At 39.2% G+C, this 15000-nt stretch overlaps 2 protein-coding genes across 2 annotated transcripts in view; one reads left to right on the forward strand and one right to left on the reverse strand.

The window, feature by feature from the left end:
• arhgap1 (Rho GTPase activating protein 1) overlaps positions 1-12715 on the reverse strand; it is an 18689-nt gene extending 5974 nt beyond the window's left edge. Inside the window, exons 1-6 of the mRNA XM_022760612.1 lie at positions 12630-12715; positions 5337-5575; positions 4202-4300; positions 4022-4109; positions 2635-2766; positions 1530-1616 (exon numbers count right to left, since the gene is read on the reverse strand). Of these exons, the coding sequence (XP_022616333.1) occupies positions 1530-1616; positions 2635-2766; positions 4022-4109; positions 4202-4300; positions 5337-5460 (530 nt within the window). The 5' untranslated portion in view covers positions 5461-5575; positions 12630-12715. The remainder of the gene's footprint in view (positions 1-1529; positions 1617-2634; positions 2767-4021; positions 4110-4201; positions 4301-5336; positions 5576-12629) is intronic.
• A 1332-nt stretch (positions 12716-14047) lies between these two features.
• arl6ip6 (ADP ribosylation factor like GTPase 6 interacting protein 6) overlaps positions 14048-15000 on the forward strand; it is a 4836-nt gene continuing 3883 nt past the window's right edge. The window contains exons 1-2 of the mRNA XM_022760510.1: positions 14048-14391; positions 14795-14848. Coding sequence (XP_022616231.1) covers positions 14247-14391; positions 14795-14848 — 199 coding nt within the window. The 5' untranslated portion in view covers positions 14048-14246. The remainder of the gene's footprint in view (positions 14392-14794; positions 14849-15000) is intronic.

The following is a 15000-nucleotide window of genomic DNA, read 5'->3' on the forward strand; positions in this document are numbered from 1 at the left end:
AATCTTTGATAGATCAGGTCCTGACAGCTGACAGCTGTATTCAGACAACATTTAACATCTGACAACCATTTTCAGACAAAAGCTAATTTCATTTGATTTTTATATTTTCTTTAGAAAATGTTCTTGTGCAGCTGATCGTATTTAAACAACACTTAACATCTAATAACTTTGATTTCTTTTGTTAATAAAAAGGTTTTCGTAGAGTTAAGTCAAATCCATAAATCTCAAGATTTGTGCTATGCACAAACTGCACAACCTCTTAATTATTTATTTTATATTGAATATATTATTTCTATTTTATGTTATTTATTCTAGATTTTGCTTCTATTCTTATATATTTCTTATTACATATTTGAATTTCCTCTATGGGGGATCAATAAAGGTTCATCTTATCTGATCTCTCTTAGAAAAACTTATTGAAAACAAGCTATGAAAAAAGCCTATAGTTTTACTCAGTAATAGAACCTGGGGCTCAAACTGAAACTGGTCCAGCAACTTCTAAAACCATCTCTCAGACCCCATCCTCTGGACTAGACTCTAATTAATGATATACAGGAGACATTATATCTATTGAACAGCTACACTTCCAACAGTTTTGCTGTAGTTTCCTAAAGCTGCCAATAGATGTCACTGCAACCTCAGTATGTAAATGAAGATGCTCTACATCCAGATGAAGAGTGTTCCTAACTTAAAGCTCTTGTTTCAGGTAGATGATCAAGAAACAAGGAACAAGAGGGGACTTTTAAAGTGAAAGTGAAGTGAAATGGTGAAAGGGTCATACTGGGACAGGAATCACCAGTATCCACACCAATGCTGTTTATTATTAAATCAGCTCATGTTTTATTATCAATAAGGTCTTGAACACATTTAATCACCACTGAGTGGACTGTCAAACATTAGCTATTTATTCTACTATCAGTTATTTAATCACACATCAGTGTTTTTTGGTTTCAGGAGTAAATCTGTGTTAATTAACAGTAACAAGAGTCTTCATAAGTCCAGGATGTGATCTGATCCATTTTTTCTTGTATTGATCCGATCAACTCCAGGATCTATTCACAAACCAAGACTCAGTATCTGTGGTATCTATACTTCAGATATTTATCACTCTAACATGTACAGAGAAGAAGAAGAAGAGGAGCGGCTTCTGAGTAACAAATGAAACTCTAAGTTCTGATCATTATGCCACAGCTTGTGTGGTAATGATTTAAATACCAATACTAGAAAGTCTCATAACAACAGTCTGCTCTCAAACCAAGGTACAGGATTAACAGGGAAGGCTGCAGCCACCAGTTTTACCAGATACACCGCATTTTGATTAACTGGGATAAAACAAGTAAGAAGGTTTAAGAGTCTGCTCATTAAAACACATCCAGACCACTGTCATAAACTGGACTGAAAAAAGATGAAACAAGAAGTGAGAGAGTCTGAAAGTGTAAAGAAACCCTCGTGTTTAAAATGGCTCTGAGAACTGAAGTCGTAGCTGACTCCAGGTGCAGCATCATGTGGAGTAATAAAAGATGAAGAACCTTATGATTGGTTTGAAGAGGATCAGCAGAGTCTTGATGAACATGGTGGGGTGGACGATGTACAGAGCCTTGATGTTCTTCTTATACCTGAAACACACACACACACACACAGACTCACTCCTCTACATCATCACTGCTACATCTCAGAATGTTTACATCTAAAACCATGTTGTATTGATGATGTTTGTTTGATTGACATGTTTCTCACATTAATAACTCATCAGCATAAAGACTGTATGTTATGATGTCAGCTGACACACAGAGGGGTCACTGTGGTTCAACCCTTCTATCAGTCAGTCAGTCCCATTTAAACCAGCGTTCTTACCCAGTGCTAACCTTCACTAAAGCCAGGCTTTCTAACATTCATAATCAGGGTTCCTGCACCATTTAAAAAAAATCAAAATCAATGCTTTTTACGACCTCAATAAATCAAAATTAGGATCGAACAATGTGGAAATTATTTCTTTTACTTATTTAGTTTTTGTCCTCCGGTAAACAATGTTTTAACATGGAGGCAGATTTGAAAATTAAAATCTAAAGACCTGCAACAGCAGAACTAAAGAACCACACCATTTTGCATGTTGGTAGAAATAACTATTATTTCTATACTACTGCTAAGAATTTTCTAAATCCTACTACAGAATTTCATATAAATTTTTAGATAATCAGAGGGAATATAACATGTTTCTAATTCTTTTTTTTATTTGTGTCTGTTAACAAAGCGACAAGTGACATGAAACTGCAGCACCATAATTATTATTGGCTTAGTTTTTTTCTACCAGTCTTAAACACACTCTGCAAATTAATATCATCACTACTCATCAGCTCCATCTATTTTTTTCCTCTTGTTTTGAGACGTCTGTCACCAAAATACCAAATCTAATTGTGTGTTGCCTCATTTGCATGACCCCCCCCCCCCCACACTGTGTTCTCTGCACTGAGCCCATAAATACCACAGACTCACAAAACCTCTGCCAGAGCACTGCTTGTACATCCATCAGAATAAGATCAACGAAGTTTATTTCAGAGTGCAGTCTACAGCTTCAGTCAGATATGATTATCAGTTATTAGTTATCAGTTATCAGTGTCATGTTGGTGAACTTACTTCCTGTCAAACTCTCTATAGGCATCTCTCAGCCAGCTGAGAGACGGTTTGTTCTCACTGGTCAGTCCATGATGGAAATAGATCAGGGTGTAGTCACTCTCCACGTACTGGTCCAGAGTTCCCTTCAGATACCTGCAAAAAACCAAAGACCACATCTACTGTCAGTCAGTCTGTCCTCTGGTCTCCAGGTCCTGGTCTAGGTTTCTGTCTCTGCTCAGACTTTTCATAAACTCAGAGTCAAAGTCAGAGGTGACACAGATTGGAGACACATGGAGGAGGCTGGACCACAGATGTTTCAGTAAACTCGTCAAACATCTGGATTTGGTTCTCCTGCATCACTGGAGCTTATGGCTCTAGACTGGTTGGACTCTTTGAATCCAGCAGACTGTCTGTACACCTGAAACTGTTACCACCACCATAGCTGGACACACAAAAGCAGAAACACTGACACAGCAGAGATAAGAGACTGTACAGTGAATAGTGTTACAGCAGAGTTTAGTGCCTCAGTGTTTATCTCACACAAAAGTTTTACTGCCTCACAGTTTCTCTGTATTCATCCATTTTGTCTTTGCTTGATCTGAGTCCCGGTTAGACCAGACTGAACTGTTTCAGTAGTTGTTGGTGACGCCTCTTCTTCAGTGGTCTCACTGAATTAGTGCACGTTCAGGCAGTTGGTTTTTATCATGTTAAACAAAAAACATAAAAATATAAAATATAAAAACAAAAGACATAGAAGCAAGAACACATAAAAATTAAAAAACAATAATAAAAAGCAAAACACAAAAATATTTTTAAAAACATAAAACACCATCAAAAATATATAAAAACAAAAAACATAATCAAAAACATAAAAACAAAAAATTTAAAAACAGTTGTTTTTCTGTTTTTGTTAGTCAGAAAAAATGAAAAACAAAAATATCAAATTTGTGTTTATATGTAAATTCATTTTTTTGTGCTTGTAACCTCTACTTCTGTGTCACCTGACTACCTTTCTTCATTCTTAAATTCAACAAGGAAAAATGAAAAAAAGGGAATTTGCAAACACCAGAATCAAACAGTTTCCTGCTGTCCTTGTTTTTTTATTCTGACAACAACAAACTTTTGGTTTTTGGTTTCAAACAAAAAAAACTTACTGAACGTGCACAAACTGTGAGGCAGAGCAGAGTCCCAGACCGTCAGGGAGGGTCCCAGATCAAGACTGAAGGTGACCAGGACTCCTGAGCTCTGGATCTCAGTGCCTGTTGATCTGAGGCTCAGAGCTTTTTACTATAGTCATCCTTTGTTTTACTTTAGTTTCTGATATATTTTACCTTTTCTATTAAGATTCTTCACCTTGTGTATTTGATTAACTTTAGTATCAGTTTGATGAGGTCTCATCAGGACTTACATCAGCAGCTTGTGATGGTCTAGCTGGTGCTGGGGGGGCATCCTGCAGGCATTAAACACTATCACCTTCCTGCCAAAGTTATCATCACCTGCAGACACACACACACACACACACACATTAAAACACAATCTCACTGAATAGAATTTGTTTCTTCTAGACCAGACTGGTCTGAGGACTGACCTGCCACTTCAATGATCTGATGCCTGGCGATGTCATAGAAGGGGTGGTCCCAGGGCAGGTGAGGGGAGCCCCCGTCGAAGCGCTGGGAGATGTCTGTCTCTGAAACACACACACACACACACATACACACACACACACACACGTAAGTATGATGACACTGACATGTTTGTTGTTGAGGGTCAGAGCTCCACAACATTAAGTCTGAAATAAAATAATGGAGACTGCATTAAGTGTCAGCTTTAATATGAGCAGGTTCACATCAGTATAGAACTAACTGTGTAGGAGAATATTTAGTAGAAAATCCTCTTCAGTCAGTGTCCTTCTCTGTCTTTAGTCTGGTCGTATGTTCAGGATAATTGAAATGTAGAGTGTTGATGCAGGAGCCACAGACTGATCCTGTAGATCTCTGTGTTCATGTGACATCAACAGTAAATACCAGGGGCAAGTTGCACAAAAAATCTTAAGTTGCGATTCTCCTTTAAGTCCTCTCTTAAAGGTTTTCTTAAAATGTTAACTTAAGTTATTTAAGGTTTTCTCCTTGTCTTGTCTGAAAAAAACTAAAGGTACCTCTGACACTGTCTTAACATGAGTGTGTTCCTAATGGCAGCAAATCAACAGTCTTCATGGAAGCAGTAGAATTTCACTGCTGTAAATGCCTTAACTTTTTTCCTTAACTAAGGAAACATTTTAAGAGATTCTGTGCGACACCCTTGAGTAACTTCCTCAGTAGAAACTTAAGGTGTTTTGTGCCACCGGCCCCTGATCACGAAGACGTCTCTGCACTTTAATGTTGACTTCATTATTTCATTTCTAATTAAATGTGCTGAATCTTACTGCAGCAGCCTGGATTGAACATCAAACAGAAACAACACAATATAACTTTGTGTTTCCTGGCAACAGCATGAGGAAGATTAAATTCTTCTTCCCCTCATTGTGTTTGATTAATGATGAGGTGCGATGTTGGTCCAGGTGATGGACCCTGAGGAGAGAACTAAACATTCAGCTGCTTCTCTAAAACTGATCTAAATGTTATAAAAGATCATAGAAGAGGAAAAACAGACAAACACATGAACCCAGGCCTGAGACCAGGAACTCAGAGCTCATAGATGTCTGTGTGTGATCCAGATCCTCTTACCTGACTTGCTGAGCGTGGCCTCATCAGCGGGCCACTGCTGGTCCTCTATCGTGGCGAGCTTCAGCTGTCCTAACTGAGCGGTCGCAGGGTCCTCACCCAGATCCACCAGCAGCTCTGACGACATCACAGACACTGCAGGATGGCGCTACACGCACCCACACACACGCACACACACTGGACAGTCTCAGATACACAGAGACACACGAAGCTGCCACCTCCACGCAGCAGGAGACACAGACCTGCAGGAGACAGAGACCAGACGTCAGCTGGGTTTGAGGAACCATTTCAAAATAAATCTACTCATGGAGAGGGTTTTCTCTGTTTTCAGTAAAATAAAGATCTCTGGATTCTGGACTGTCAGTGGGACAAAACAAGAATTTAACACCATCATTTTAAAATCAAATCAACTCATAATTAAAATAATAATTAGTTGCAGCCTGAATTTAAAAGCCTCAATATATAATAATAATAATACATAATACATATATATTTTAGTGTTGTATATTTTCATATTATTTGTCTTAATTCCAATTCTGATTCTGATTCTGATTCGAATTCTAATCTTCATCAGCTTCTGTGTGTGAAAACCTGTGTTATGTTCAGGTCCCTGTTCAACCTGCTGAATACAACATATTATTAGTAACCCTAAAGTTAAAGCTGGATAATGACACACGTTACTCTCTCTTATATTACAGATTTAAATAAATGATCTGAACACCATTAACTAAACTGAGAACTGATCACACATTGATTATATGAAAGCAAAGGAGGAAAATCAGAACTTAGGAAACATGAGGAAAGAAATAGGTCCTTATCGATTAAAAGCCATAGTTTGTTTCTCATTATTATTATCATTATCATTATTATTATTATTATTATCATTAAGGTAAATGTGATGATGCAAGTCAATCTAGAGAAATCACAAATGACTATGATTGAAATCTTTGAACCGTTTTGATCAGTTCATGGATTTTTCTGAGCTCAGCTGTTGAACCACTGTTCAAATGCACTGCAGTGTTTACATTAGTCAGTAAGCACACCAATAGTCAAATGGACTGAAGTAAGTGAACACATCACTGTTCACACAGCCTAAGCTGTTACAATCAGTTTTATTATAAATGAGGTTAATCGGCTCAGCTGTCTACTGTTTGTTATCACAGTATGATTGTTTACAGAGTGGTATCTTGAGGTGCTGATGTGAAGAAGTGATCACCGCTGACACGTCTTTACTTGTAATCAAAAAGAAGTTTATTTACAAGAAAGAAACAGTGTCAAAAATGCCGAATCCTGGAGCATCTCTGCCAATGTGAGATCTCTCTTCTAACGTTTCACAAATCCCTCTATTTATCTGTCTTATCTCACCTTTGGAATGTGCACTTCTTCCAATAAGAAGAAGCCTCCACCCAAAGGTAAATAAGATCTGGTCTACAGCCTCTGGTCTCTAGCCTTTGGCTTTTTTAGGCCCACATAAAACCCCCACTCTCTTATACCATATTTACCAAAAAACCTCCTAAGGCACATTCCTTAAATTCAACTTACAATGAGTGGTTCAAGGTAACCTTCGACAAGGCCTTAGTTGACAACCTCCTTGAACTTTAGAATAAAACATACATAAAAGAAGAACATACAACAATTTAGTATGTTGAAATAGAAGGAAATGAAGTGGATAATACACTACAACAGTCTTTTATTAGGCTTTTAATGTGAAAGTAACTTCCTGTGTGTCATGTCTGAGCTGCTTTCAGCTCCACTGCTGAACCTGATCCAGTGTGGTCAGTTCACTTTGAACACCTGCTATCCATGTGTGTTATGTAATAGTGTTGAGTGATAAGAACAGGACTACAACAGCAGAACAAACAGACTGTGAGAGAACTACACCTCCCTCCTCCCCTCAGTCCCCAGGTGAGCTCCTCCCACAGTTATCAGTTATCAGCTGCTGAATGTGTTACACAAACACAAAGCTTGTTCAGTTTGTCAGTCAGATAAACCTGTGTGACAGTGACGGCTACAGCCTCTGTGTCGACTGAAGATGATGTCAGCAGGACGCTGGGCAGGGCCACTGATATCAGAGTATATAATATGAACACAAGTGAATTTGACGCTAACTGTCTCTTGGTTCAACCTAATCTTATAGTATCAAAACAAGCACATATATTTATGATACTGACTGATATGAGCAACAGTGAGTGACACACACACACACACACACACAAAATGCTACAATAAAACAAGTATTAATACACACACAGTGGGAAAAAAACTGTTATTACTGTTTGTTTTACTGTATGGATGCTGATGCTAACACTACTAAAGCTACTTCCTTCCTTTTTGCAAAATATTGTTGATTTTGTTGTTGACTGACTGTAGATGTGCAAAGTAACAACATCAGCGAGACACAGTTAGAGGAAGTATCTGAAAACACCACTAAAATTAATTTCCTGTACCAACACAACATCTTACAAGTCTGGAAGAGGAATTCTAGCCTTTTTTCTCAGAATTCTGAGTTTAATGTCAGAATTCTGACTTTCTGAAATATAAATATTTATTTATTTTTTTAAATTCTGACTTTAAAGTCAGACTTTGAAGTCAGAAGTAGTATTAGCATTAGCATTCTGACTTTAATCTCCAAATTCTGACTTCAAACTCAGAATTCTGCGATTAAAGTCAGAATTAAAAAAAATAAAATAAAAATTTCACATGTGGCCCTAATCCTCCTTTGTATAAAATGAGCTGCTGTGTGTGTGTTTAATCTGCATTCATGGTGTTCTTGATGATAAACAGCCACTCTGCAGTAGCTGTGTTCACTTGTCACATGACTGTAGTTCATATTCACATACAGCCTCATGTAATGACTGCATCTCTCTTCCTCCTCTCACACATTAACTCTCTCCCTGTCTTCTACACTCACACTTCCTCTTTTGCTTTTGTCCCAACCCCCACTTATTTACCCTGCTTTTTTCTCTCTCACACACGCGCACGCACACACACACACACACACACACACACACACACACACACACACACACACACACACACACACACACACACACACACACACACCCACACACCCACACCCCCTGTTCCCTCTCTGCTCTGTGATGTTATACTAGCTGACAGCATGTTGCTTTAAATAAATATTGCTACTAACCAACAGGCACAGTCGGCCTATTGCTGCTGACCAACACACACATGCACACTCACACACACGCACATGCACAGACACACACACACACACACACACACTCAGATAGTGAAATGGCTCAGTCAGCCTGTTAGTCAGTCATGTTGAGGGTTTTAGATGATGTGGACAATAACTGGTTCCTCCTTTTTCCTCTGTGTTCCTGAACACAGCCTTGTGGTTCTCATACAGCAGGTCAGTCAGTGAAGGTCACAACATGAGGTCATGGACTGCCCATTGTACTGTGACCTCATCTGTAAACAGGAAGTAGCTTCACAGGTAATATTCACAGCTGAAACATGGTGCAGACATTTACATCATGGTTTGGATCAGTGACTGCAGCTTCTGAGGTTTCATCATGTGACCTGACTGTGGTCACATGATCACATGTGGTCACAAGACCAGCTGTCAACACCACACCAAAACCAGGTCAAAAGGTCATTGACCAGGAATCAGCTGATGACCACATCTGAACAAAGACCATCTCTGAACAGAGACCATCCCTGAACAGAGACCATGTCTGAGCAGAGACCACATCATGTGAAAACAACAAAAACATGATCAGCTGATCTTCATAGACCTCTGCTCAGTGACTGAACCTCAACAGGAGAAAAACTACATCTCTTCTTCATCCTTTAGGATAGAAAATTATGCACTTTTAAATTTAACCAGCTTGATGTGGATGTATCTTAGTTCATGTGATGACACCTGAGCCATCTCCATGACAACTGAAACTTTACCTGCTGATGATGCAGCTGAAACCTCATTTCACAATCACAAAGGTGATGAGTGGACCTGGGGCTGAGATCATTTCTGCCACACTTCAGTTTCTAGTGCAAACTCATCAGGGGTGAAAATGGTGACAGAGATGCCTAATCCTAAAGCAAAGTGACAGTATTAGCCTCGCTAATATTATCTTAGCATAAAGGAAATGTAATCATCAGGGGCTAATGCTAGCATTAAGTTAGCACTTCAGCAGGGGAGCTGAACTCATCTTGTAACTGTCAGTAAAATGGTAACGTCAGACTCCATGGACACCTGACGTTACATCCAAACTGTGATGCTATGTTCACTGAATCAGAACAACTCCACCTTAACTGGCTAATTAACAGTCCTGAGCTTCACATATCATCATGGTAGCCAATTAAGATTAGCATAATGCTACTGTTTTCTACCTTAAGGTGTGTGGGCAGTCACAAACTGACCCCGCAGAGCTTCCCCCTTCTCAGAGTTTGGACCTTGCCAAGGTCAGGAATAAACCTCCTACATGCTCAAACAGAAAATTAACTGATAATAATTTATCATCGATTTATTAAATAAAAAAAACAATATTGACAGATTCCTCTGCTTCTTCCTGTTACAACACTTATAAAGGTTTGACATTTATAACTGATCAATGACTTAAAATGATCAATTCATGATCAAAATTATTATTGATTTGTTTGACAAAAACAATTTTGACTCAACGTCTTTTTGTGAGTCTCTTCCAGAGCTTTCACACAGTATTACATGGTCTTTATCACCAGATGGAGTTCGCCCACATTTGAAAAGATCATTTCCATGACATCGGAGCAGACGCCATGTGATGATGAAGACTGTGTGATGTGGCTGAAAGCTCCAGAAAAAGATCATAAATGGGGCAGTTTCCAAGAAATAACTTTGAGGATTCGTTCTTTGTTGATTAATTAATCAATCAATAGATTAAAAGATATGTGGGTCCAGAGTGGGTCAGACAGGAAGATGGAGCCTGTTATAATGCTCCATGTTCAGTCAGTTAGTTGCTCAGCCAGTCAGTCAGGATGCCAGTAACAGTAAAACATCTGTTAGCATGTCAGCTACAATCTGCACTGTAACATTCACATCCCAGCAGATAGGCAAACAGAGTGTTTGCTTGAGTATGGTGCTTCACCTAGCCCCGCCTACCCACCACACCTGTCTGCAGGTGTCAGTGTTTGAAGATCAGACACACAGCCACAGTGTGTGAACATAGTGTGTGTGTCAGTGTGCAGAAGGCAGCAGCAGCACCCTGCCCCCTCCATTCCTCCTCTATCACAGCTCTGCAGAGCAGCTTAGTCAAACTGTCCTCCAGGGGGTTGGAGATTGTTTCCCAGGAAAAACTACACTGCAGAAAAGAAACCCTCATAATCACTCAGTTCCTGTTACCACAGAGATGAAAACAAGCAGCAGAAACACAGTGTTATCACTGATCATTTTTCTATATGTGAAACACTGCTCTGAGCTCTCTGCTTCCCATGTCTCTATTAGTGTTACTTCAGTAGGCAGGACACACACACACACACACACACACACACACACACACACACACACACACACACACACACACACACACACAACACACACACACACACTGCAGCATCATCTTTGGGTCAAAGCTTTGACAGAAACACTCACTACTAATATGTGACAGCTTCACGACAGAGGGAGCAGGCTGCTGCCATCAAGGTTATGTCCTCTTTATTTCCTCTGATAATCAGGGGTTTAGCTAACCTGGTTCTACACAGATAGTAGGGCTGAATGATTAGTCAAATCGAAATCACAATTTCAACAAGTGCAATTTTTTTGATAAAGGTAAAATGTGTCACAGCCATTATAAATTAAGTGTTGTGGTGCTACAGAGATGCTACGACCTACAAATAATATCCTGCAGATGTAAAGTGCAAGCCCAACAAAAATCTCATCATCATCATGTTTATATTTTTTCTGTGAAAATTAAATGAAAAATGACAATTACAGCTGAATGTGACTCATATCACAATACCTGCCAAAATGATCACAAAATGATTTTTTTTTTTTTTGAATATCGTTCAGCCCACATGAATCCAGCTGAGGACCAGTTTGGTGTCTGGTCAGATTTTATTAAGAACAAAGGAACTTTATGCATTTCTAAAGTCCAGTCTGCAGCCCTGAAAATAGACTTTTAGTGATGTATCTTTGTTTTTAGTTTGTACAGACAGTTTCCCAGCTGATCCTCCACTGAAAGGTCTCAAATCTTTACATTTTTAATTTTCCAAAAGTAAAGAAATCAGGGGTTTTATTTGTATTCTTTCTTTAACAAAAGAAAACTCAATTTGAGAAGAAATATTTCAGCATTTTTTTAACAGGGCTGGTATTTGAAACTAATATTTTTAAAGTCACAGGGAAAAGCAGGGAGGGCTGACCTGAGGGTGGATTTTTAGATGTTGGATATATATGATGTTTTTAAAACCCTTTATAGTGTGAAAGGCAGTGCTGGAAGTTGCCTGGTTCAACCACAGTCTGATGTGTTGGCAGGTGAACACACGCATGTTTTGAGGGTTAAGAATTAAGCACCTTGCTCAAGGGCACCGTACAATCACAAGCCTGCCCCTCTGACCTGCGGGGTCTCTGTTTTTATGCATTTATGTAAACTGGACATGTATTTATTATGTGGTCTACAGCCTTCTGTTACACTGAGGTCTAATGTAAAAGTGTCAAATTAAATAATGATAATAATGCAGGGGTGGACATCAGTGGAAATCACATTGTGATTGTTTCAGTGTGAGCAGACATTAGAAGTGGAACCTTCTGATTAGGAAACTTGAGTATGTTTAACATTCAAATGTCAATAAAGTACTGACTCGTTAAATTGACAAATATTTAAATGGAGTTTGGCAGAGCGCTGTCCCCGCTCTGGAGGTACTGAAGCTAACAGCTACAGACATGTCCGCTGTTTTAAGCAACAGGTGAGCTCAGGTAACTTTAACACAGCTACAGAACACAGTCAAGTTATTTTAGCTTCAAGGAAACCTTAACAAGCTAACCCCCTTAAGCTAACATAAAGGCTAAAATACATTAGCTAACCCGCTCCTGTGGCAATATATGCTAATGTTAATGAACGTTAGCTCTGTTGTATAGATTCATACAGAGACGTACTGAAGTCCCGCTTCATTAAACCACATCGCCGCAGTATTTAAATCAATGTTAGCACAACAAATTATCCCCATGACACATAACTGAGAGCAACACAACCACACACACACGCACACACAAAGCTCCCCGTTGTTGATCAGCCTCTGTCTAGATCTATGAGCTTCTTATATCAGAACGAGAGTTAACGCACAGAAACGTTTATTTACCGTCAATGTACCGTTGCTCTGCGGGGACACAGTGGGCTTTGTGGCGTCTTCAGTCTCCGTGTGATTCGATCACTGCTACTGACAACAACCAACTGCGTCAACTCCTTTTCCGCTTCGTTATTTTCAAAATAAACGTATGCATTTCTGTTAATGTCGTATTGTATATTTCAAAATAAGAGCACTCATGAGGTTTGTGTGCCCTCTCGTTGTCATAGCGGGACATTACAGCCGCAGAACGAACTAAAATACCACCAAGTGACTCCAGAAATAAAATATTTTCCAACTAATTCCAACTATTTCTGTTTAATAAATTAATTTTACTCTGTGTATGATAATGTGCTTTTAATTTGGCTTGCCACAAAAAAGGTGTTTTATTTTTTACCTCTCTGGTACCTAGCCTATGTTTTCCTATTTTTTTTTTTATTTTATTTAGGCCTATCTTTATTTTATTTTATTTTCTCTTTCATTATCTTTGATATTTTACCCCTGCATTTTCCCTTGTAGACTGTTTTTTGTTTATTTTTCCTATTGTCTCGTTTTAAGGCCGTACACCTGTACATTTTAGCTAATTATATGGTATTGTTAATTAAGATATATTGTCTGCAGTCCAGCCTTTCATTTAGATGGATGTTAGTGCATTTTCTTCTGATTATTCTGTTGATAATAAGTCAGCCCACATGTCAATCTCTTACCAGCACGAACACTATAATCTAACACAGGCCTAAAGTCAGGCTTTATAGTAGCCAATGATTTTCGAGAGGTACTGTTTTTGCACTAATAACCTACACATATAAATACCAGAGAAATTAAATTAAGCATTTATTTTTATTGTTGACAAAACAGAAAGTGACATAGATGACATTGTGACCATAAAACATAATAGACTGTATGTATATAAAATGTTGAATAACTGTTATGAATGACTGTTTCTCTTTGTCTGTGACTATATTGAAATTCTCTGTGAGTGCAGTTACTTTGAAGAACGCAATGTGTAACTTACATGTAATGTAAACCTCACAGTACAACAGTGCAACTCTTCAGACTTGTCTTTCTTTGTTTCTATGGGTATTTCATATATATTATAAACTTATATCCAGAGGATGTATATATGTGATAATAAATCCTCTTATAGGTGACGTCACTATTGATATAGGGACATACAGTGTATATCATATATTATATTTCTGTATGAGGAGAGTCCTCCTCCATCTATTTACTTTGTAATTAAAACCAAGTAAAGTTTAATAGTTGACAGAATAAACCTTAGAATCATACTAATAAACATATTAAACTGAAAATACAGCCTCACTACACAACCTGATGTTCTTCAGATCCGGTGAGAAGCAGGCGTTTCCCATCACGCAATGAGGAACTGTAATGGGGAAAAACTATACTGACGGAACAGCCTGAGGGACAATTTTGCGTGCGGAAGTGCGACTGTAAAAAGGCAGTAGCAGAAACCTGGTCTTTGCCAGTTTCTGATCAAGTCCACCACGGTTCTAGTATGCACACGAACCCGGAGCTCATGCGTTCGTCAGGAAACCGAGGAGAACGACACAGAGGGACGTTTTAGAGACGGTGACTGCTCCTGATCCAGGATCACCCAGGGACAGCGGCATGTCAGGGGAGGGAGCCGGGGGCAGAGCGGCTGCACGGAGTGGCCCCAGACTGTGGTCTGTGGTCGGACTGTCCGTGTTTGGCTCCGCGGTGTCTGTGGCCGCGGTGGGCTGTTTCTGCGCGCTCATCTACCCCATACTTAAAGGTAAGGGCGCGCGTGCACACCAGGGTCATATAGGTGTGTGTCTCGCGCACACAGAGCTATAGTGAACTGTGAAGTGACTGGTTTAAAGTTTTAGCTAAAAGTTCACTTCCGGGTAGATCTGAGGAATCTGCAGGTAATAGATCACATTTATAATAAACCAGGAAGAAGAGTCATGACATCAGACTAGATAATCTCAACTCAAGGTCCACTTACTGAATCAGACCCTGTGGGTGATGAAGACCATGAGTTGAGGCTGACAGGTCCAGAACAGGCAGGTAAGTGGAGCTTGAGTAAAGATCAATCAGTCAGACTGTAAAAGCTGTACACTAACTGAGCTTTTGTAGTGAGGTCGGAAGCTCTGACAGATGTTGATCAGATGTTTGATGTTGACTGACTGTTTCAGAGCTGCGGGCGGTCAGGCTGATAGGAGAGGACGGGTCTGAGGAGAAGATCCTGGGTGAGTTTTGACTTCCTGTGTAGCTACATGTATGAAGTTACCATGTTATTAAAGGTAATTAAAGCTCCATATAGCTCCATATAGTATAAATGTAGATGTCCATGTGTTATGTGATTATAAAGCAGGTCTAAGTTCTATATTAATACTGTGAA

This window comes from Seriola dumerili, unplaced genomic scaffold (genome assembly GCF_002260705.1).
Source record: "Seriola dumerili isolate Sdu_G_001 unplaced genomic scaffold, Sdu_1.0 BDQW01000018.1, whole genome shotgun sequence".
NCBI classification, from domain to species: domain Eukaryota; kingdom Metazoa; phylum Chordata; class Actinopteri; order Carangiformes; family Carangidae; genus Seriola; species Seriola dumerili.